This window comes from Tetrahymena thermophila (genome assembly GCF_000189635.1).
Source record: "Tetrahymena thermophila SB210 genomic scaffold scf_8254731, whole genome shotgun sequence".
NCBI lineage: Eukaryota > Ciliophora > Oligohymenophorea > Hymenostomatida > Tetrahymenidae > Tetrahymena > Tetrahymena thermophila.
Genome location: NW_002476495.1, coordinates 165,785 through 188,785, shown reverse-complemented (window position 1 = coordinate 188,785; position 23,001 = coordinate 165,785). Strand labels below are relative to the sequence as shown.

Below are 23,001 nucleotides of genomic sequence, written 5' to 3'. Positions count from 1 at the left end.
TGATTTTTTAACATTTCAAAAAAAAAAATACAGAAATAAGAGAAACTCATATGTCAATCGAAGTGATAAATAAAAGGATTTAAATTAAGATTAATTATCTTAATATTTAGAATATTCTGTTTTTTTTGTTATTATAAAATGCAATTATTGAATATTGTTAAAATTATTGTTTGAATTTTTCTATCAAATTGTGCCAGAAAACAAATCTGTTATTTGGTTTTTTTTTGTTTACAAGAAATAAAGAATTCAAATGAATATTAGTGAGATGTTTAGATAACATTTGTTTGCTATTTATCTATATATTTATTTATCTTTTTTAATTTCTTTCAGTTTTTGAGTAATAATTTGAAATTTATTAAATTAAAATAAGTTTTGGCGAAAAGAAAGAGTAGATCTTAAAAATAATATTAGTTCTATTAGAATTTAAATATAAATAAATGTCAAACAAAATCAAGCCTTTAGAAAAAAGCACAAGCAACGAAAGCAGCAATGGATTGATTTAAAATAGAAAATTAAAAAGGTTCCTAAATCCTCAAAAGGTTGAAGAATTTGCAGAAGAAAATGACAAAATGCTCGTAATTTTTCAAAATAAAGTATACGATTTATCATAATTTCAGCATGAGCATCCAGGTAAGAAATAAATTCATCATTATAATATATTAATATTAGAATGCAGATAAAAGAAATAAATTAGACAATATTTTAAAATTATAAATCAAATATAAATAAAAAAGGTGGCCAAGATGCTATCGAAGATTACTAGGGACTTGATATATCTGACATATTTTTTAACTCCTCAAGACATAAACATTCTTAATATGCATAAAATCTTATGCAAAAGTACATTTACGGTGTAATTGGAGATGAGCAAGAGGAGGAAAGAGAACAGCTTAAATAAGGAAAGATAAAGGTATTAATTAGTTAAATACACTTTGTTTAATACATATGATTTAGTTTAATTTTACCATTTCAAAAAAAGTAAGTTGTTTAAATTCAAATTATTATTAAACCTATATCATAGGTAAAATAATTTGAACAAGCAATTAAGTTTAAAAAACAACTCAAAGCTAGTAAACAATAAATAGATAAATTAAAATGAAATTTTTTAATTTATAATTAAAATATATTTAAAGACAATATGTTAATAAAAAATACTTTAAAATTAAAAGAAATAATATCCTCACCTCACACACGACTATAAATTGGAATATAAAAATGTGACTTTGAATTTAAATAAGGGTTTGGTTAGTCAAATTAGAGCAATAAAAGATAAAAAGACGTATGAAGATTTGTTAAAAAACCCTTGCAAGAGAGTAGTTGGAACAAAACTTTTTGATAATGACTCAATTGACTCTCTGTTGAATAATAATATAGGAATAGTAGTTCTTTTGTATACCATGATATTCATTTACATGTTCTATTGTGGTCTCAATTTAGATTATAACTATTCTAGGGGAATGTTTGACAGGCATTATAAAGCTGATAACAGACCCTTGCTTTTTCTTTTTGGTTTCTTATTTTGTGGAATTATCATTTTCTGGATTATGGAATATGTTTTTCTAAGAATCATTTTGCAGCCTTATGTCCTAGGAAAAACATTCCATTTCTTAATTTTTGGAATTCACTATGTCTTTCCATTAGATGAGTAATTTATTTATTTATTTCTTTTAATTTATTTCAGGTTTGAGTATAAATAATCTTAGCCTTTCTTCTTTAAATTTACTTGGAAGATTGATTTACTTAATGAAATTATTTTGAGATTTTCTGCATCTAATTTAAATCAAATGCAATATTTAAAAAAATAAATTGATTATTTTATTTCTATAAACACAATTTTTAATAAATTTTATATTTAATTATTTAAATATTTCAAATATCTTATCAAAAATCAAGCTTTAAATAAAATTAATTGATTTTTTAGATATGTTAAAATTTATTTAAAAGCATTAAAATAAAAATTATATTTTCTAAAATTTAACTTTAATATTCAAAAATTAATATTTGCTTTTAAATAATTTTTAAATCTGATTTTTAAAATTTGATATTGGAATATTTTATGATAAAATGAAATTAAAATTCATAAAATAAAAATATTTAATATTTATTCAAAATTATTTGTTAAATATTAATTTATTTTATTTATATAGAGCCAGAACAACAATTTAGCCATTCTTCAGCATTTTTGTAGCATTTTTGATAAGATATTCACTAGGTTTGTTAATATATGGAAATACTTTATATTTAATTCTAAGTGGTATTTGTTTAGGATATCTTTATTATGAGGTAGTTCACTATGCTCTCCATAATAAAAAGAAATTAACTCTTAGTTATTCTTAATATTTAAGGAATAAACACGCTAAGCATCACTTTAAAGATAGGGAATATGGCTATTAAGTCACCAATCATTTTTGGGATAAATTCTTTTAGCTTAATGATCTTGATGAAGAAGAAAAGACAAAAGATATATTTGGGTTTATAACTGGTAAAGAAAAGAGCACTGATTACGACAGTGATAGTTGATTTGAACAATATTTAAATATTAGAAAAAAAATTAATTTAATTTTGTATTCTTTTATAGAAATTATTTTGTAATAAAAATTTTAAATACTTTTTAATTAAAATTCATTTTTCATTAAAAAAAAAAATTTGCTGCTACTTTTGCACAATAATAATTTTTTTTTGAGTGCAGAGAAAAGAATCAAAAATTCTACTTGGATATTGTGTTTGATAATTAATTATTAGATAAATAGATAGAGATTGCTATAAATGATATAGTGGTTCAATTAAAAATAAATGAAAGAAAAGTGTGAAAAAATAACGAGTAGATTCAAAAGTAGGAACTGAATGATTTATTTGTCTTAATACAACAAAGGTATTTGTTTGTAATTTGATTAATATTATTATCTAAAATTATTAAAAACCAAATTTAAAAGCAAAAATTAACAAATTAAAATAAAAAATATAAGAAATATGGGAGAGGTAAATAATAGCGAAATAGAGGTTAACAAGACATCCACATTTGATGAAAAGAAGTTAGGATAAAACATCTCTTCTAACGTTTCTAGTGATCTTGGCATCTTAACCATTTTTGACTCTAATGAGATTCCCAAGAATAGCGATGGCACTATTAGCGAATAAACTCTCTTGGAAAGAACCAGATTGAACATCTCCAGAATTTTCAATAAGATGCTTTCCATGAAGACTCTCTAAAACGCTGAGAGAGATGCTAAGGATGAAGAATTATAGATTCACGATTTCTCCAAAGGCGCTTACGAATTGAAGTTGCCTAACAAAGTTTCTGTTTTTCCAAGATAAAAACCTATTCCTAAAGAAAAGCCATTAACAAGATGGTAAAAATTCGCAAAGGAAAAGGGTATTGAAAAGAAGAAAAGAGGCAGAATGGTTTATGATGAAAACGTTTAAGATTATGTACCAAGATGGGGTGCTTACAGCGTTAAAAAGAATGAAGATAAATTCACACCTGTTATTGAACATAAGGCCGGTACTGATCCTTATGAAGATCCTTTCTTGAGAAAATCTCTTGAGAAAAGATTGGCAAAAGAAAAGCAAAAAATGAATGAAATTAGAAATAAACTTGAATCTAAGGGCTATGATGTAAATAAAGTAATGAAAAGTTCAGATAAAGAAGATAAGAAAGCAGCTTCAAAGAAGAGACTGAAAGGTGATAAGAAGCTCCTCTAAAAGTAATTATAGGTAGCTCAAAATTCAACTAGATCTATGGGTACATATGATAAAAAGGCCCATAAAGATGAGGTTAAGATGAAACCTAAAGTCAGAAGATAAAATGTAGAATTTAATGATAGAAAGGAAGAAAAGAGAAGAGATCTTGACATCCTTGACTTCATATAAAAGGGAGAAGGCTCAAAGAAGCTTAAGAAGAACTGATTTAATATATTTTTCAACATTTCTTTGTAGTAATTAATGTATATATATATATTTTGTTTAACTTTCTCTAAGTATTAAAAGCTACTATGCATCCAATTAATTTACTATATTATTCAATCTATCTTAATATTTGTTAAATAATTAATTTATTAATTTGCATTTTCCAAAATATTAAATTCATTCTATGACATAGAACTTATAGCAGCAGCAAAAGTAACTAAGTAAGTAGAGTAGGTATTTGCATTTAAAAAATGATATCTACAAATATATTTCAATTTTATAAAAAAATAGGTTTAATAATCTTGAAATTTGCATAACATTAAAAAAATATTATTATGATTTACTTAAAGAATATTTTAATTTGACTTGCTAGTTGATTGATTTTTAGAATCAAAAATAAATAAAAATGGGTTATTTATGAATAATAATTAGAATTTAAAAACTTACTTACTTACATTTTAAGAGTTAATTTATAATTTTAATGGTTAAGAAATATTTATTAAATTAAATAAAATTATATAATTTTGCATTGCTTAAATTTTATTGTTGTTTAATCCTTAAAAATATTTTTTAGGGAATTGTATTTTCATTTAAAAAAAGTTTTTATTTTTTGAGAGTTAATTTACAGTTTTGATTAAGTAGTTATCGTGGAAACTAATTATAAATAATTTACAAATAAATGCTGTTTTTTAGAAAACATTTTAAATAATTAGAAAATTAATTTAGAAAATTTTAAATTCAAAAAAAAAAAATAAATTAGTGAGTTAAACTAATTTAAAATTAAAATAATAAAATTTATTTAAATTCATCTGTATCCTAATTAGATATATTTATAAATCCTATTTAATCAAATTAAACAATCAAATAAATAGAAAGCAGGTTATTAAAGATAGATCTTAAATAAAGATAAATAAGTAAATAGTTAAGACAGACAGATAGATAGATAAATAAATAGATCTTCATCTATTAACTTTAAGAAATAAAGCTAAAATTCAAGGAAAAAGAAAAATTTAAATAAAAAAAACCAATTAATAAAATTGAATTTATGTATGTGTGTATTGCTTCTAATTAAGATTAAATACATTTATTGTCTAAGGAAATATTTTTACTAAAATAACATGATTATATGTGCTAAATAACAAAGACATACATAAATAAATGAATGAATAAGTTTCCTGATTAATAAGGATAATTAGAAATATATTAATTATATGGATAGGATCTGTATGTATGTATATATGTATTTATTTATATTAATGATTGATAACTTGACTTAAAAGAAAATATAATAAAACAAGCTAACAAATTTTACTCTAATTGATTAGATAAAATTTTTATAAATTAAAAAGTTTGTTTGTTTGTATTTTTTTTATCTTTACTAAAAATTATCAAAGAGTAAAAATTAATTAATTAAATATAGGCATGTCTAGCTAATAACCTCCAATTATGCATCCTCCTATGCAGGGAGGTATGCCACCTCCACCACCTGGTTTAATGGGCCCTCCTTAGATGGGTGGTATTCCTCCTGGCGGAATGCCTCCCCATAATATGATGCTTCCACCTGGTATGCATCCACCTCCTATGCCTGGTCCTCCTCCTGGAATGATGCCCCCTGGAATGTCTGCCCCTCCATATATGATGGGATAACCTCCAATGGGAGGCGGAGGCATGGTCCCTATGCCTTACATGAGACCAATGAAATAGTTCTTCCCTTAGGAAATTTAAAATTATTTCAAAGAAAGAAACGTTGGGTTTATCAAATCAAAGAATAAACCAAAATGCAGAAGCTACGATGCAACCACATCTCATGGAATGTGGGATTACATTCTTTAGAAATTCGAGAGAGGCCCACCTGTCCCTCTTGAAAAGTTTGAGACTCCTGAAGAGAAAATGATTAGAGAAAAGAAGGAAAAAAAGGAAAAGTTAAAATAGAAAATTAGAGACGAAATGTAGAGCTGGAATCCATTTGATGACTAAAAATAAACTTCTGATCCTTATAAAACATTATTGATATTTAATATTTCTTACAATGTAAATGAATCTAAATTGAAAGAACACTTCAAGGTGTATGGACCAATCAAGTCTTGTCGCATCATTAGAAATTAAAATCAAAAGCATAGAGGTTATGGCTTCATTGAATTCGAAAGGAAAAATGATTTTATTTCAGCCTATAAAAATGCTCACGAAAAGAAAATTGATGGCAGAAGAATTGGAGTCGATATCGAAAGAGGCCGTACAATTTTAAGTTTTAGACCAAGAAGATTTGGCGGAGGATTAGGTAATGATGATGCTTGTTATTATTTAACTCTAACAATTTTTAATTTTAGTTGATTTTTTCATTAATTTATTAAAATTAACAACAATAACAATGGTAAACGATTTTTTATTTTTGGTGATCTTCTATCATTCATTAATTTTGCACAATCATGTCATGTCATAAATTAAATTATCCGCCTTTGTAGCGATTGATTTCAGCAATGTTTTAACCAAAGCGAATAAGGTAAGAAATAGCAAAGTAAATAAAGATTATAATAGGTTTGTTTATAAGCGAAATATAATAAATAGTTGCCAGCAAACAAAAGGTAGTTAGTTTGTTACTTTGTTTGTTTGTTAAATAGTTAGTTAATTGATTTTCAAACAAGGATTTTAAATAGTTTATTTGCTTGTTTGTTTGTTTGGTGCATGCAGACTTCCAAAAGATATTCCTTTCCATTTCTGACTAATTTGAAAAAATTACTTGAGGGATGCATGCATATTTACAAACAAGCAACCAAGCAAGCTAGCAAGTAAGTAAGCAAGCAAACAAGCAGTATAATCAATCATACATTTTTCTTTAATAAAACAATTCAAAAACCTAAAAAGAGAGTCGATTCCACTAATAAGCTACTACTTACTTTATTACTACTTTTGCACACCATTTTATTTATAGCCCTTAAAGAATTTCAAACAAATTTCTAAGATTCTTTGAACAAACATTGATTGAAGCAAACAATGAAAGCTGAAATGAATGAATGAATAAATGAAATCAATTAATTGATTATATGAATTGATTTGAGATTTATGGTGATATTATATGGCTATTCAGAGATGAATAAATAATTAAGATAATAAAATATTTTGTAAAAATCAATATAAATGAGAAGAGAGAGATCAATCCCATCATACATTTTTTTAACTTAAATAGGTGATTCTAGAAAATCTAGAGCTAGATCTGTGAGTGAAGAAAACGGCTACTTGAGTGACGACAGTGATGCTGATAAAAAGAAAAAAAGAGCTAGAAGTACATCTTATCATTCTCGTCGTAGCAATTCAAGAAGAAGCTATTCCCGTAAAAGCCGTTCTCCATCGAGAAGAAGAAGTCCTTCTCGCAGAAGCTACTCTAGAGAAAAGCAGAGAAAATATAGCAATTCTAGAAGCAGAAGCAGAAGTAACAATAAAAGGAGCAGATCACCTTCTGCTAAACCCTTGAGAAATAAAAGCAGATCTCCTGATAAAAATGACAGGAATTCTCATGATGCTCCTTTGAGAAAGCCAAGCAGATCTCCAAACAGAAGATCTAGAAGCAGAGATAACTCTAGAGATAAATAAAATAATGGTTCATTGAAAAACTCTAAGAAATCCAGAAAGAGTAGATCTCGCTCTCCTCTCAATGATAATAGAAACAGTAGAAATTACGATGATAATAATAGCAACATCTTCCCAACAAACGAGGAAAGATTAGAAAGAAAGGAAAAAAAATCCAAAAAGGATAGTAAGAGAGCAAATCATAATCGTGACGGAGTTTAAATTAATGAAGAAGAGGGAGAAATAAGAGGTGCTGAAGAAGGAGAATGGGATAATGATCGTGATAGAAAGAAGAAGAAGAAAAAGGAAAAAAAAGATGATAAAAAAGAGGAGAAAGGAAGCAAAAAAGAAAAAAAATCTAAAAAGGATAATTGAGTTAAGCTATTTTATTTATAAAAATAACCAAAACATAGTAAAAAATTTAACTAATATAACTAACAAAAAATCTGATCGATCGATATATATTCTTTAATACTACATGTATAGCATAAGGTTACTTACTTATTTTCGTTTTTTTAGCATGTTTACATCAAATAAATAACTCTGTAAATTTTTAATTGTACAAAATTTGGCAATGCATGTTTACTCAAAATGCATTTTTTTTTATTTATTATTTCATAATTAATTTGAAACAAGCCATATTAATTAACAGTAAATCTGCAATCTTCAAATAAAAATGAATAATTTATATTGAAGAATGGAATTGATATATGAATAATAAAATTTATTTTTTAAATTAATGAATCTATAAATTTAAAAACTTATTTTAAATTTTAAAACTAAAATACAAATTTAAATTTTAATTGTTTTGGAAATATTATTCATAAAATACTTACTTACTTATCTACCTATTTTAAAAGTTTTTATGCAACTTTTTTTTGTAGCTAATTTATTTATTTTGAACTATTTAACAATCATAGAATATTTCTATTTTTTAGTTAAAGTAAACATAGAAAAATACCAGCATTTAATATTTATAATATTAATGGCTGTTAGTAATATAATAATCATAATATAAATTAACTTATTTGTTCCCTTAGTTGCTTACTTACTTATTTAAATACTTAGGGCTACTAAAAAAATAATTTTATTAAATAAAAAATAAAATATAAGTGCTATATCTATATTTTATTTGAAAGTTAATATTTTTTTGTATTTGTAGAATTTGTTTAAGCTATAATCTATTATAAAAAGCAGATTAAAAATTAAATAAATTTGCTAAAAGATAATAAATGTTAGTTTATTTTTAAATATTTAAAATAAATTTATATTTTATCTAGATTTTGCTAGAGGAAACTAAAAAACTAATAATTGCTAAAAAACTAATAATTCCTGTATCAGATGTTGATTTAATTTTTATTAGCGCAATTTATTATTTACATATAAAAATCCATAATTTATTTATTTATTTTAATTTATTAATATGTCTAAACAAAAAATAAATTATTTTAAATTTTGTAAATAAATAATAATAAAAAAGTATATAAATTTAATTAATTTAAATAAAATTTACCAACAAATAGTTAGTTCTTGTTTTTTATTTGCTAAAGTATTCTTATTTTATAAATACCTTACTTTATTTATTTATTTATTTATTGTTATTTGGTGGTCCATATTTTTTGTTTTTTTAATCCTAAAATCAAGAATCAACATATTTTTAAAGATACTTTTTAATCATAAAAGATTGAAAACATTTTTTATTGATAAGAAAAAGATTTTTTTTTTTATAAATCAATAAATAAATAAATAACCTATGAGAGATTTATTTTATTAAATAATTTGAAAAGTTTTATAATATTAAATAAATACAAATTTATAGAAAATTACAACTGACAGGTTTAAAAAAATGAATAAATTTGTAAATAAAAATAAATAATTCAATAAATTTGCTTAATTAAATTAATTATTTTAAAATTTTGTTATTCATTATTAAATCTAAAACTTTTTGATATCTTAAACAATAGAAATTTAATCTAATTCATTTTATTAAATATTTGATTATGTGTAAAAGCACAAGAAATAAGGTTTTTTACTTTTTGAATATTTTTTGCGGTATTTTAAAGAACCTGAGTTTATTATAAACAAATCTAGATAGTATGATTCCACAAACTAATCAAGTATTTCTTTAGGATTTTCTTTTAGCTTTTTTTTACTAAGAAATCTAATCAATCTTTTATAATGATCTAAAAGAAGAGATGATATAAATTCATATTTAAAAAGATTATCCAAAAATTCTATAGCCATTTTATTGTTATCATCAAAGTAATTCACAACTAAGTCAAAAAATCTCAAATATATTTATCTTAAGATGATGTAGTCAACTTCAAGTTGCTTATTTTTTGAATCGATGTGCATCAGTTGTTTAATTAAATATTTTTTTGATTTAGCTTGACTTCCAGAGCATATAAAATTTTTTAATATACAATACATAGTGGTTTTTAATAGTTTTTCCTTTCTGAAATTAAAACTGACTGCTTTGAAATTTTATTCCTTATATATTATTTGATTCTCTTCTTAGTTGCATAAGTCGTATCCAAACTATTTGATTTCCTTTATTGACTTTATCTTATCAATCGTTGATTACTCGAAATCTGAATCGTCAATCAAATAGTTAATTTTTTACTTTTATATATTATTATTTAATTCATTTTTAAATTCCTCTGAAAAAAAGCTCTTTTAGAATTTATTTTACTCAAACATATTTACAATAAAATCAATTAGTTGGCTCTTATAATTCTAATTATCGTCATTTTATATTTATTCTGTTGTAGAGGTTACATAAGAGCGAAGAATGCTTTCTTGTTTATTTTCAAAATCAGCGTAATTTGTAAAGTCTGTACTCATTATATCAGTTTCTTCATCATTGAATGATAAACTCTAATTAGATTATATGTTATTCCTAGAATTAAATTCAATTTTACTGCTTGTTATAAACTTTTCTTTTATCTAACTAATTATTTATTTTCTGTCTTATTTATTTTCCAAAAATTACTAAATTTCTTTATTAATTTCGCTTAAAACTGAATCTAATTATTATATTTTCTTAGAGTCAACAAAAGTAGGTATAGAAATGCATATATCTTCGATATAAGATATATTTTGGTATTCATCCTTCCAATCAGGAAGTTCTTTTATCTGTTAAAACTCATTCATATTTCTAAATTAATGATACAGTTATTAATTATTACCATCATTATTTCTGTTACTATAATTATTATTGTTATTACTGTGATCATTATAGTTATAATTGTTGCGTTAATTATTACTATCATTGTTGTTGCTGTTGTTATAGTTGAAACGATTTTAACTATAGATTTGATTTTGATTATTAATTTGTTATTCAGCGTTTATATTGTTTGTGTTTACAATTTCGCGAGTTTAGAAATTGGTATTTTAGTTATTATTTTATAGAATTTAGGATTAAATATCACTTTATTAGGATTCTTACAGATAGTTAACCTATCTATAAAATTGTTATTATTGCTATTAAATCTGATTAAAGTTGAAATGGTTATGTTGATTGAACATTTAATTATTTGGTTAATTAAAGTTATATTAATTTTACTAAATACCATTTGGAAGTTATTAGAAATTTGGTTGCCTACCTTAATTATAATTATAATTGTTATTATTACTCATTCCTTTATTCCTTTATTTACTTTAGATATTTGCTTTTCTTTATTTTTTTTAATTATTTAAATTTTTTCTCAATTATTATTTATCAAAAAGAGCAAAAAAAGTTTTTATAATCAAAAATAAAAGTATTTTATTTTCCCCATTATTTAAATTAAGTATTTATTTTTTTTTAAGTTAATATCATTTTTTTCAAATAAAATTTAACATTTTAAATATTTTGTACCAAGTTTTGGTTCTGATTAGATTCAAATATAATATTTTTAATTACTTTCTTTACTTACTAATATATTTATTTGTTTCTTTCTTATTTGAAATTATTTAGTTTAATTTAAAAAAATAAAATAATTATGTCAAATATAAAATATGTAAAAATTTTTAGTAAGGCTTAATTTTTATATGAGCAGTCGATAGCAATTACGCAGTAATTTATTATCCATTTTGGCAGAAAATATTTATTTTAAATGTTATGAATGTTTAAGAGCTATAATATAAAGCATCTACTAGCAATCTAAAAATAAGATAAAGAATCTTTGGTTTGTTTTAGATCATAAATAAATTTATCAATATAGATAGATAGACTGTATTATTTTAAGATTGAAAAGAAAGTTTTAGTAAGATTAGATTGAATAATGGCTTAGAGACATAGCATTGTAGCTTTTTAAAATACTTCTGTTTTGATAGTTTGTGAGGAAGAAGATAACAAAATTAGTAAGTTTGTCCTCTAGAAAAATGTACATAGCGATAAGATCTCCACTTATGGATCATTTAGCTATGAAGGAACTCAATATTTCTATACAGGTTCTTTTGACAAAGTCATTAAATTCTGGGTTTTAGAAGGTGATAATTTGAAGTTAGTAAACAGCTCTATATTGCCTAAGAAGATTACTCATTCTTTCTACTCAAGCTAGATTAACACTCATTTTGTAACAGATAAATACGGAGACATTTACAGTTTCCATATTGATAATATTCTTAAAAAAGATGGAGATCTTTATCCTGAATATTAAAATTCTAACAATTTAGCAATTTAATAAGCTTTCAAGGATGTCACTGTCAATGAAAACACATCATACTGCTTATTAGGTGATAGCTACTCTAAAATTAAGCTCTTTGATCTCAGAAATATGCACGATTTAGCCAACTTGTGGGTGCCTTTTGAAAGCCATTTAATTTCAATTTTAGAATTTTAAGAATCAGTTGTTTTCCTCTTCTAAATGAAAGACAGCGAAACATTAGAAAAGAGATATGTCATTCATTTACTTTGCAAATCTCGTTTCAGCGAATCAGATTATTCTGGAGAAAAAATTGAATCTATTTAATTCGCTGAAAACTCTGTCAAAGTTAGAATCGAAAAGAAAAATGACCATTAATTTGTTATTTACTAAATTACCAAGGAATCAGATATTTCAGTATAAATCTTTGATATTTAGCAAAAGGTTCGTGTATCCGAAGTTAAAGGTAAGTTAAATTTCGCCCTATAACAAGGACAGTCTTTCTACCTCCATTTAGCTCAACTTCATAACAATGCCATAGCTGTATGTGGTATTAAATCAAACACAGCTGAAGATGTTTAATTAAATTAAATAAACAATTTAGAAGTAACCAACTAACTATAAATAACAGCTATCCACTCTCAATCAGATATAATTGTCACTTAATGAATACAATTCATCAAGATATTATTGTTTATAAATGTTTATATATTTATCTCTAATCAGTTTAGTTTAATTTAGTTTACTTATTTCCAAAAAACAAAAGGCTAAGTTGTTAATTAAGTATTTTATCAAAATATTTTAATCATATTTTTTAGTTATTTTTAAAAGTAGAAATATTCGTTTAATTTATTTTTGTAGATTTTATTTGGTATAAACCATTGAATAAATAATTCTTCAATAGCGATTATTTATTTAAAGGTTTTTTAAGCATTCAGTTTAATTATTTTAAATTTAGCATTATTTCTTTAATATAAATGATTGATTTTATTTATGCTATTTGATATTTATCAATAACAAATTTCAAAAAATAAATATGAGTATTTTTTCAATTCCTTTTAATATTTACAAATTTATTTTTAAATAATAAATAAATAATATAAAATTTTAATTGAAATTGCTTGAGCTTCTTAAAATATTATATAAATGGTTTTGTTGAGTTATTTATTTATTTATAGTTAGTTCTTAGAGCAATAAAAAGCTGAAAGGATATTAAATATACAATTAAAAATATCACAAATTTACTAATTAAAAACTAACTAAAAATAATAAATAAAATTGATTTAAAATCTTAAAAATTTAATTTTTCTAGTAAGAAATTCCAAATAAATTTAAATAAAAGATAACTTTTTAATAAAAAGGAGTCATTGAATATATTTATATAATAAAATATTTTTTGAATAAGTTTTATTCTTATTTATGAAGTGATTGATATATTTATTTTACATTATTGAAAAATAGACATAAAAATCTAGCTAGCTATAAGAATACTGTACTTGTTTATATATATAAGAAATAAAAATTAAAACATTGATATTGAGAGTATTTAAAAAGTTATTAATTTTATTTTTTTACATTTTTCATTAACTTTTTTAAAGAATCAAATTATTATTATTTTTTTCATATGAAAACCTTTCTTAATGGACCTTGTTTTCTACAAATTGGACATTTAACATTTCCACTGTGGGACTAATTTTTAAGAGTTTGAGCACATTCTTCACAACCAAACAAATGGTTACATGCATCAACTAAATAAGTAGCTTATTTTTCTAAACAAATTTTACATTCAACTGTAGTAGTTTATATGCTGTGCTTAATATTATGCTCAACTTTGGCATTACATTTCTAACACTCTATATATTTTGAATTTGTTAAATCAGTTGCTATTAGTGAATATCCGCTAGAGCAATAAGGACAAGTCATGAAAAAACCTTTCTATTTTAATTATATTCAAAGTTACTTCTATAAAAAGAAATAAATAAATAAATTCTTTATACCTTTTTACAGCCATCACAGTCGCGGTCGAAGACATTATCATTAAATGAATCTAAAATATGATTTAAACTTGCTTTGCATTCTTTTTTCTCGCATTTTAGCAGAATTTACTTTTTTTTGCAGTCTTAATAACTGCATACTAGCCTTCCATAATCTCCGAATTTGCTAATAAAATTCAAAAATAAATAACACTCACAAACAAACAAAATGAATAAATGAATGAATGAATTAATTAATTACTCAGAGCTCTTTAAAGAAAAGCGACCACAAGCCATACAGTTAAAATAGCATATATATTATTTGCACTTTTTGCACTCTAAATTTCTATTTAAATAATTAAAATTAGAATAAAATATTTAATATTATGAAATTAATTACTTACTTTCCATATTCTAGTTTATTTTCTCCCTCTTTCAATTCTTTGACTATAGGATCACTGCATTTAGTGCAAATTAAATATAAAAAATTTTTAGAGCAATTTGGTCCTTTACAAAGAACATTTTATAGAGGTTTAACACAATTAAACAAATTAGGAAATTTGCAAGATGGACAATTTATATGTTAGCTTATTTGATCTTTTTTTATGCAAGATTTGTTTGAGCATTTGAAAGGGATGCACTATTTATAATTTCCGTCAAAGTAGGAGTCTTCAAAACAGCTATGGCAAGCAACCTTAAACAAAAAAATTATTTTATCAAAGTTTTTTTGTGAGAATTAATATAATAAATAATACCTATTAAAATGAGAAATTGCATTGTAAACACTTTGTAACTTTACCCATTTCATAGCCTTAATACTCAAAATAATTATAATTCCAGCATTCAGGACACTTCACGATAGAAAATTTCTTTCTGCAATTCATATTTGTGCACTCATGCTAATATCCATCATAAAAGTGTTCTTTGCTGATGATGTGATGTCCACATTCGCACCAAAAGAAGCAATTATTCTGCTTACACTATTAGCACTGAATGATTCCATAATACTATCCTTTTTCACCATCATACTAAATCATATTATTAGATATAGTTAGCTATTTATTGCATATATTTTAAGAGCTGCAGCATTTCACTGTCGCTATCTCCAACTAAAATTTTTTTTCTTGCATCATTTCTACCTAAAAATTCTAAATTAATTAATTAATTTTTTAGATTTTACAAAATCTAATTTTTCTTTTCTAATTTACTAACTAATTTGATTGTTTTTGAATTAAATATTTTACAAGATTTTTTTGATATCGCCTATTCACATATCTATCTATTTATATGTATATATTGATTGTCTTAAATAAATTATGTCTTTCTAAAAAAATTTGTTTAATAATTTAACATTCAAATTAGATATTTTTTATCAAAAATTAAAAAAAACTAATTAGAATATTTCTGAAATTTTATCTCAAAAATAAATTAACAACGAATGAAAAGCGATTGCTTGATTCTCTTGAATAAAAGTTGTGTGTATAATTTCTTTAACATTATTATTTTATTCCTAATTATTTACCAATTGAAATTATATTAAGTATTTTATAGTAAATAAAATTAAATATTTTTTAGAATTACTTATCTCATAAAGGATTTTATTTCTCCTAATTAATAATTATTTCTTTACAATTACTGATAAAAATTTTTTTATTCAGAAAAATTATTCTTTTAAAATATGAAAAAAAATATATAAAATTAATCAAGTCATTTCATATTTTTTCATTACTTAATTTAAAAAATGAAAATTACCTTAATATCAATAATCATAGATATTCTTAAGAATAATTTAATAGAATCATTTGTATCTAATAGATTAAGTTTTTTTAGATAATTAAATGAATTAATTTTATTCTTAAGATATAAAAATGCAAAACACCATTTTATTTACAATAAAAATTAATTTAATAAATGTACATTTTAATTTTATTAACTTGAGTGTTTATTTTAAATTTTAATTGAAAAAAAAAATTTAAAATATTTAATTTATTTTTAAGAGGAATCAATCAATGTTGTTCTTGTTAAGAATTAGTTTTATACTGGGAAGGAGCTGGAATAATACGGACACTAGAGGAAGAAGAAGAGTTTTTTGATTTAGGTGAACCTCTATTTTCTTGCAATTTTTAGTTTTTTGGTGCTTTTATAAAAAAATTATTTTTAGATTTTTTCATTTTAAATTTAAAATTTACATTGATTTTTTAAAATTTTATTATTTAAAATCTAACCACTTGGAGGCCGAGGATTCAAATCTTTTGATGAATTTTAAACTGACCTAAACGCTGGGCTTGGAGATAGAGACTTATTAATTGATGAATGATTATGTTACTCTCTCTTATTTTCTTATATTTAGTTTGAAATCTTCGAAAATTAGTCAATATCTTTAAGCAATCTCTTCATTTTTCTTAGTGGAGAAAAAGCTTTCTGGTTGTCATAATCTTCATCTTCATCCAGATCATCTTTTATTTTGTCTAGGTTATCTTTTTACGAAAACCTAAAAATAAAATTAATTTATTTTTATATTTTAAAACAAATATTTTATTGATAAATTTGCAATTATACTTAAATTATCTAGGAGAATATGTTGTTTTGTTTCTGAAATTATCAGCTGAGCCATCTCTCTTAGCTATAAATGGGCTGTTTTAAGTTTAATTAGCTCTCTGCATAGGAGAATAAAAAGGTCTTTTTTGAAAATTTTAATTAAAGCCTTTCTAAGATATTATTTAATAAACATCTAATTCCTTTTATTCTGATTTTTGACCAGTTGATTCATCAATTTCTTTTGAAATTTGCTCATATTCTTTTATCATTTTGTGCAGAGTTTCCTTTAGTTTGGTTTTTTCTTCAACTAATTTATTACATTCATTAAGCAAAATTAAATTTTAATCATGGGCTTAATCGTGCTAGTCTTTTATTCTGATTTGCAAGTTGTTATCAGAATTGGATTTGTTGTTGAGCTAGTTATTTGTTATCTTTACGATTTTATTGAGTTAATTAACATCCTTTAACAAGGCTTCTTCCTACCTCTGCTAGTTCATTTCGTTTGAGTCTTAGATCATCAACACTTTCTCCTTCTCATATTTCTCTTAGAGTTTTTTGTCTTTCCAACCAATTTTGCTGTTTTTCTAAGTAAAATAATTTATCACATTGTTACTCTCGCCAAAATATTTTTCATATAAACTTTCCAGGTTTTTCTACCAATTTTCAAAATCTAATTTTTTGAGCATTTGATTAATTTCCTAATTATTTATTGATTAAAAATCAAAATTATTTTTAAAGATAAATAAATAAATTGAATTACAAATTGAAAAGAGTCTATTTTGTAATTAATTTCCATCATTAACTCCTTTTTCTTTTTATCTTAAACTTTTTTTTCATTTAAAAGCTAATTCTTATTTTCAATCTCTTACTCTAACTATTACTTCTCATTAGATTGAGACAATAAATCCTTATACACGTCTCTAGTTTTTTTCTATATTAATTAAAAATTAATTTTAACATCAATTACAAAAAAATAAATATATTTATGCACCTCAATCTCAGCAAGATGCTCATTCAACGGATCCTATTCATCTTACAAGACTTGTAATTTATAATCATAAACAGCTTTATAATTTTATAGATGCTAATTTTTGTATCTAAAAGCTTAAATTTCTTATTCCTGGCCATTTATAATAATTTCTTTTTCTTTAAGCTATCCCTATAATTGAATAAACAAAGAATAAACATTTTAAACTAATTCGTAAATAATTCAAAAAATAAATAATTAAATCTAAACAATTCAAATGAGAGAGTAAATAAGTAAAATGCAATATGAATAAATAGCTTACTTTGAGTTATTATTATGTTTATTTTGAAATTTGAATAGCTTGTTTTTAAGAAGTGATTTGATATTGAAGTTCTAAAATAGTCCTTTCTCCATTATGTTATTTTTCTAAAAAACCTTCTATTCCTTTAGAAAATTTTGTGTTAGAAGTTCTCAAGTCATCTGATCTTTTGAGTTAGTATTATTTCTCTTACAGAAGCTTTTATTTTATAAGATCAAGATATTCTGAGAACTCTTCAGCTTCCTGTTTTTGTATTTCTTCAAATTCAATTTAATTTATTCTAATCTGAGTCAAGGCAGTTGAATAATTTTGCTCTTCTTTTTAATACCTATTCAAAGTTAAAATAATTATATATTAAATTTTATTACTTAATTTTCTTAAAAATTTAAAAATAAATAAAGATTATAAATAAATAATTAAATATATAACATAAATCTTCAAGTCTACTTTATCAAATAAACTGCATTAAAATTTAAAAATATATTTGAAAATTATTTTATGTTCTACCAAAACATAAAATTAATTTCAGATAAAATTTAAAGAGACTTTATGGTATAAAATATACCTTATGAAAACCGAAGGATTAAACTAATTTAAAGAAAATAAAAAATTTACTTTTTTTTATATTTTAACAATTTTTTTTCAAAGACTGATCTGTACTTTTCTTTGTCAGAATTGATTTATTCTTCATTTTGTTAGAGCAACTAACTTTTTATTTCATTCAAATAAGAAAACTGGTCATACTCTTAGATCAATTTATCATGATACTCATCTTCAATTTTTTAAATATCTGTCTTATAGTTATTCTAAAGATCAGAGAGTTATTTCTTGATTACAACTAATTTCTCTTTAAATTCGTTTTTTAGCTGGGTAAATTCTTAGTTTTTAACTTAAACAGCTTCTTTGCACTCTTGTGATTTATCTTCAACTTTTTTCTAAATTTTAATGGTTTTATTAGCCTTTTTATCATCGATGATGGTAATTAAATCATTTATCTAATAATTTAGTTCCTTTAATGAGTCTTTGATATCATTGTAGCTTTAAAAATTCCATAAAGCTAGGTCATTTAATAAATACAAATAACTTTCACTTGTCTTCTTAACGTTATTAAAATCAAATAGCCTGTTAAATAGACTGTGTGTTTCTTATGTGATGAAAAATGCCATATTCTAATTTCCTTAAATAGTAGAATTATGAAGCTAATTTAGAGATTTGAGAAGATTCTTCTTGTATTCTCTTAATGTTGAAACCTCTAAACCATCTTAATACTCTCTCATTTTAGTAAAATAAATATCTCCATCTATGCTGCCACTGCACATATACAAAAAATCTCTGCTAATATTGAGACATCTAACTTCTCCTTAGTGAATAGGAATTTCTAAAAATTCTTGAGCCTTTAAGCTAATATCAAACGGCCATAAATACATTCTTACAGTTCCTAGGTTTGTCCCAAATAAAACAATACTCATTTCCTATATTAAAATTTAACTTTCTAAATAAAAATATTTTCAAAATTCAATTTATTTTTAGTTAATAACATAAAAGTATTTTGCTAAATCTATTTTATTTATTGTTTTAATTTAATTTAAATGAATTAATTAATTAATTTAAAGCAAAAGAAGAATAAAACGTTATGTTAATTTACTTTGACTATTTAAACATATGTAAACGTAATTGGCTAAATATCCATATCGTAAAGAAGAGTTTGACCTTTATCAGAAAATAATTTAACTTTATTATCAATTGTGCATTTAATGACTAAATCATAATCTGGATCATAAGCAACCATAGTAAATTTTACTCCTGCTTTGCTCGTGTGATCAATCATTTTTTATTCTTTTAAATAGTTAACTTAAAAAACAATTTAAACTAAAGAATAATGCACATACTTCTTGATAAATTCCAACACTGAACTGAACCTAAAACACAGCTTGAAACTAGTATTTAATCTTAGTTAAACCACTTCAGCTGATTTATAGCTCCTGAGTTTAAGCTATTTAAGATATACAAAATCTCAAACGAATAAGGGTTGTACATGCATATATTTTAATAATTTGCTGTCATTTAAAATTTGAATGATTAATTTCAATTAAAAATTAAAAATAAAAATACCAGCTGCAAGTATATTTCCACTCTAGTTGTATCTGACAGCAAAGCATTGCTTAGTTAGTTCAGAGTATATTTGCTTCATTTCAGAATTAACCAAATACAGCACTTTTAATCTAATTTTTATTAATCAAACTTAATTACTTAAAATTTTTAAATAAATTTAAAAACTAATTTCAATTTTGATTGAATTATAAGTATTTATCCTTAAACTTAAGTAACAAATAAATGTTTTAAATAAAGTTAAATTATTAATATCAAAATAATAAACTTAAAACCTAAATAGTTTTTATTTAATCCATTAAAAAAGCTAATTAATTATTTTAAAAATTATTTTGCTTAACATAATTAATAATAAAGTGTTCCTATAACTCAATTAATATCCAATATGTTTATTTTCAAAACTTAATAATACTTTTAAACAATTAATTAGTTATTAATAAATTTATTTTTGCTTAAAATGATGATGAATAAATAATTTATTTTTTTTAGAGCTTAAATAACTAAAATATTCATTAAACATTATTTCGAGATAGATGATAATATAATTTTGATGGTTTAAATTAAGTTTAAGAAATTTAATTTAAAGTTGATTAATAAAATTGAAGTTAAATTTTAACTTAAAAATATAAAATAATATCATTCATTTCATTGATTTTTTTAAACAATTTAAAATCATATGTTAAATCATGTTTAAATATTTTATATTTTTAATTTTTATTAAGTGTAATTCATATCAATCAAAAAATTGAAATAAATGAATATTAATAAAATTTTACTCTTCTTTTAGACCTATGGCTACTTAAATAAATAATGGGTGTATAGAAACTGAATACAATTAGTCTGAAAATGATTGTATGAAAGAACATTTGTAACAACCTTATTTTTGATTGAATTCAAATACTAAGAACTACTTATCTTCTGATATTAAGACAATTATATTCTTCGAGTGGCAAATTGACATGTCTACTATAGCTCCTTTCAAGACTCCACAATTAAAAACTGGAGTGAATGAATTTTAAAAATATTTGTAATTAAATTCCTCTTTTAGTTATTAGAAATCAAAAATTAAGAAGTCAATTCTTCTAAGCAATGTCGAATTTTTCAATTCTTATGCCTATTTTTATTTTAAATCTTGTATTCTAAGCATATTCTGTTTTTATGTTTAAGCAGATTATTCTCCTTAATTACTCGGATCTGTATCTCCTATATTCAGTGCAAACTCCTTTTACTTCTTAAATTGCTGCATATTAGACTCTCTTTTATTGTAGATTATTCCTAAAATTAAATATGTCTCGTCTTTGTCACACATTATTTAAGTTGTGCTTAAAATTTTTTGCTTTGAAATATCATATGCCATTTTCTCTACTTAAATTTCCCTCTCGAATATTAACTCTTCATCTGCCTAGCTCTATCTGTATAAATGCACTCCATTGAAATTCCCTTAAAATCCGATTGCAAAACCTTTTTTTACCTTTATTTATTTATGAATTTGAATTAGCTTTGAATCAAAACCAAAATAATTCTAAAATTCAAGATGAATTTTTTAAAAATTATCATTTCTAAAATTAATTAACAAAGCTGAGATTCACAATAATTGAAGAAATATTTATGTTTGTTTACAGAGCTGATGCATTTGCATTCGGATGAGTAGTTTTAGAAATTGGCTAAGAGTTGAATAGATTGTATCAAATTATTTGATTTGGAGAAATATAAATAGTTTTAATTAGTTATAATTCCATTATAAGGAGTGTCATGAAGAAAAGCAATGTCAATAATCTATTCTTGTTTAGAGCCAATTATATTTAACTAGAGTTTCTAAAAGTTTAATTTCCCGTTTTGAATATCATAGTGCCATAAATAAACTCTTTTGCTATTGAATATAAAAAACTCATCTTAAGATAAAGGTGAAGCAATTGCCTTTGTTAGACAAAAGTCTACTGTTTAATTACAAACATATGATTCATCCTTCGATTTCCAAATATTTACATACGATTCCTTCTATTCAGTGTTTTCAGCAAGGGTAATAAAAACCTTTTAAACGTAAATTGATAATTAATTATCACATGCATATTTGTTCAGTAATAAAAATAATGTTATTAGTTTTTTATTTACCTTACTTTGAAAGATGAAACCAATATCTATAATTCCAGTCTAAGCTGGTAAGTGATTATGAATGAAATTCTGTTGTATGTTTTTCTTTGATTTGTAAATCTTAGCCTTTTTATAATGATTTTAAATGTCTTAAGATAGAGAGTTACTCCTACTTTATATAAATTAGCAGAATAAACAAACATAAAGACAGATAGATTACTTAAGCCATCTTTTTTGCTTGTGCCTTAAACCCTAAAGCTATCTTTATTGTTGAATTTTCATTCTTTTGGTAATGATTCATGCATGAAACCTCACTGTCATCGAGATTCTTCATAATTATTTACTGTTTTTGAGAAATAATATCTTAGATGACAATGTGCTTTCCACTAAGAAACGCTAATGTTTTTTGATTCACAAAACAAATATTTCTGTTTATAATTTGCTGATAGCACCCGTGAGTAGATTCAATGCTAAATGTAGCTCCATTCATAAATTCAGTCCCTCCCTTGGTCCACATTGTTTTTTTTACCTTAAAAATTAAAAAATATAAATCATAATTAATGTACGTACAGACAGCTTAAGCAAGTAAATAAATAAATAATTGATTTCCAAATTTTATTTAAATAATTGAATGCATTCAAAATAAATATTTTACAACTAATCTCCCATTTATTTCAAAAACTCTGTCGTTTGTAGAGTTCAGTTAATTGTTTAAGAAATTCATTTTATTGATAATAAATAAATAATAATCAATCAATTTGTTGATTTAAGCCTCCTTGATAAATAATAATCGATATAATTGAGTAAATTTAAATAATTAATTAAGATCTACTAAAAAATTTATTATAACAAAAGGATTCTACATTTAAACTAAAATATCATCAAAAACCATAAACATAAAAAAAG

The 23,001-nt window shown here is 23.2% G+C and overlaps 7 protein-coding genes across 7 annotated transcripts; 3 read left to right on the top strand and 4 right to left on the bottom strand. All coding sequences in view use genetic code 6, as the record gives it.

Annotated features, from left to right (window-relative positions):
• Positions 1–437: 437 nt before the first annotated feature.
• Positions 438–2,520, top strand: TTHERM_00594230 (fatty acid hydroxylase; the record flags this gene model as incomplete). The annotated part of the gene is made up of 4 exons (XM_001011683.2): positions 438–630; positions 735–910; positions 1,170–1,645; positions 2,148–2,520. 4 exons carry the CDS (start codon positions 438–440, stop codon positions 2,518–2,520), a joined length of 1,218 nt encoding a protein of 405 aa, XP_001011683.2.
• A 450-nt stretch (positions 2,521–2,970) lies between these two features.
• On the top strand, positions 2,971–3,906 carry TTHERM_00594220 (ribosome biogenesis regulatory protein (RRS1); the record flags this gene model as incomplete). Its single annotated transcript, XM_001011682.1, has 1 exon — positions 2,971–3,906. The coding sequence occupies one exon, from the start codon at positions 2,971–2,973 to the stop codon at positions 3,904–3,906; it is 936 nt and encodes a 311-aa protein (XP_001011682.1).
• A 1,422-nt stretch (positions 3,907–5,328) lies between these two features.
• On the top strand, positions 5,329–7,845 carry TTHERM_00594210 (U1 small nuclear ribonucleoprotein 70 kDa protein; the record flags this gene model as incomplete). The annotated part of the gene is made up of 2 exons (XM_001011681.2): positions 5,329–6,184; positions 7,091–7,845. The coding sequence occupies 2 exons, from the start codon at positions 5,329–5,331 to the stop codon at positions 7,843–7,845; spliced, it is 1,611 nt and encodes a 536-aa protein (XP_001011681.2).
• Positions 7,846–9,393: 1,548 nt separating this feature from the next.
• Positions 9,394–11,190, bottom strand: TTHERM_00594180 (hypothetical protein; the record flags this gene model as incomplete). The annotated part of the gene is made up of 1 exon (XM_001011678.2): positions 9,394–11,190. The coding sequence occupies exon 1, from the start codon at positions 11,107–11,109 to the stop codon at positions 9,394–9,396; it is 1,716 nt and encodes a 571-aa protein (XP_001011678.1). The 5' UTR covers positions 11,110–11,190.
• An 832-nt stretch (positions 11,191–12,022) lies between these two features.
• On the bottom strand, positions 12,023–12,358 carry TTHERM_000594179 (hypothetical protein; the record flags this gene model as incomplete). Its single annotated transcript, XM_012796424.1, has 1 exon — positions 12,023–12,358. One exon carries the CDS (start codon positions 12,356–12,358, stop codon positions 12,023–12,025), a length of 336 nt encoding a protein of 111 aa, XP_012651878.1.
• A 1,360-nt stretch (positions 12,359–13,718) lies between these two features.
• Positions 13,719–15,204, bottom strand: TTHERM_00594160 (zinc finger, C3HC4 type (RING finger) protein; the record flags this gene model as incomplete). Its single annotated transcript, XM_001011676.3, has 5 exons — positions 13,719–14,033; positions 14,096–14,258; positions 14,334–14,417; positions 14,476–14,765; positions 14,827–15,204. 5 exons carry the CDS (start codon positions 15,202–15,204, stop codon positions 13,719–13,721), a joined length of 1,230 nt encoding a protein of 409 aa, XP_001011676.2.
• A 695-nt stretch (positions 15,205–15,899) lies between these two features.
• On the bottom strand, positions 15,900–22,934 carry TTHERM_00594150 (WD repeat protein, putative). Its single transcript, XM_001011675.2, has 15 exons — positions 22,751–22,934; positions 22,316–22,624; positions 22,117–22,221; positions 21,625–22,035; positions 20,781–21,475; positions 20,008–20,117; positions 19,785–19,952; positions 19,541–19,731; positions 18,511–19,367; positions 17,899–18,223; positions 17,601–17,768; positions 17,370–17,540; positions 16,631–17,307; positions 16,261–16,562; positions 15,900–16,208 (listed from the first exon to the last, which is right to left on the bottom strand). Exons 1-15 carry the CDS (start codon positions 22,817–22,819, stop codon positions 16,078–16,080), a joined length of 4,689 nt encoding a protein of 1,562 aa, XP_001011675.2. The 5' UTR covers positions 22,820–22,934; the 3' UTR covers positions 15,900–16,077.
• Positions 22,935–23,001: the final 67 nt, after the last annotated feature.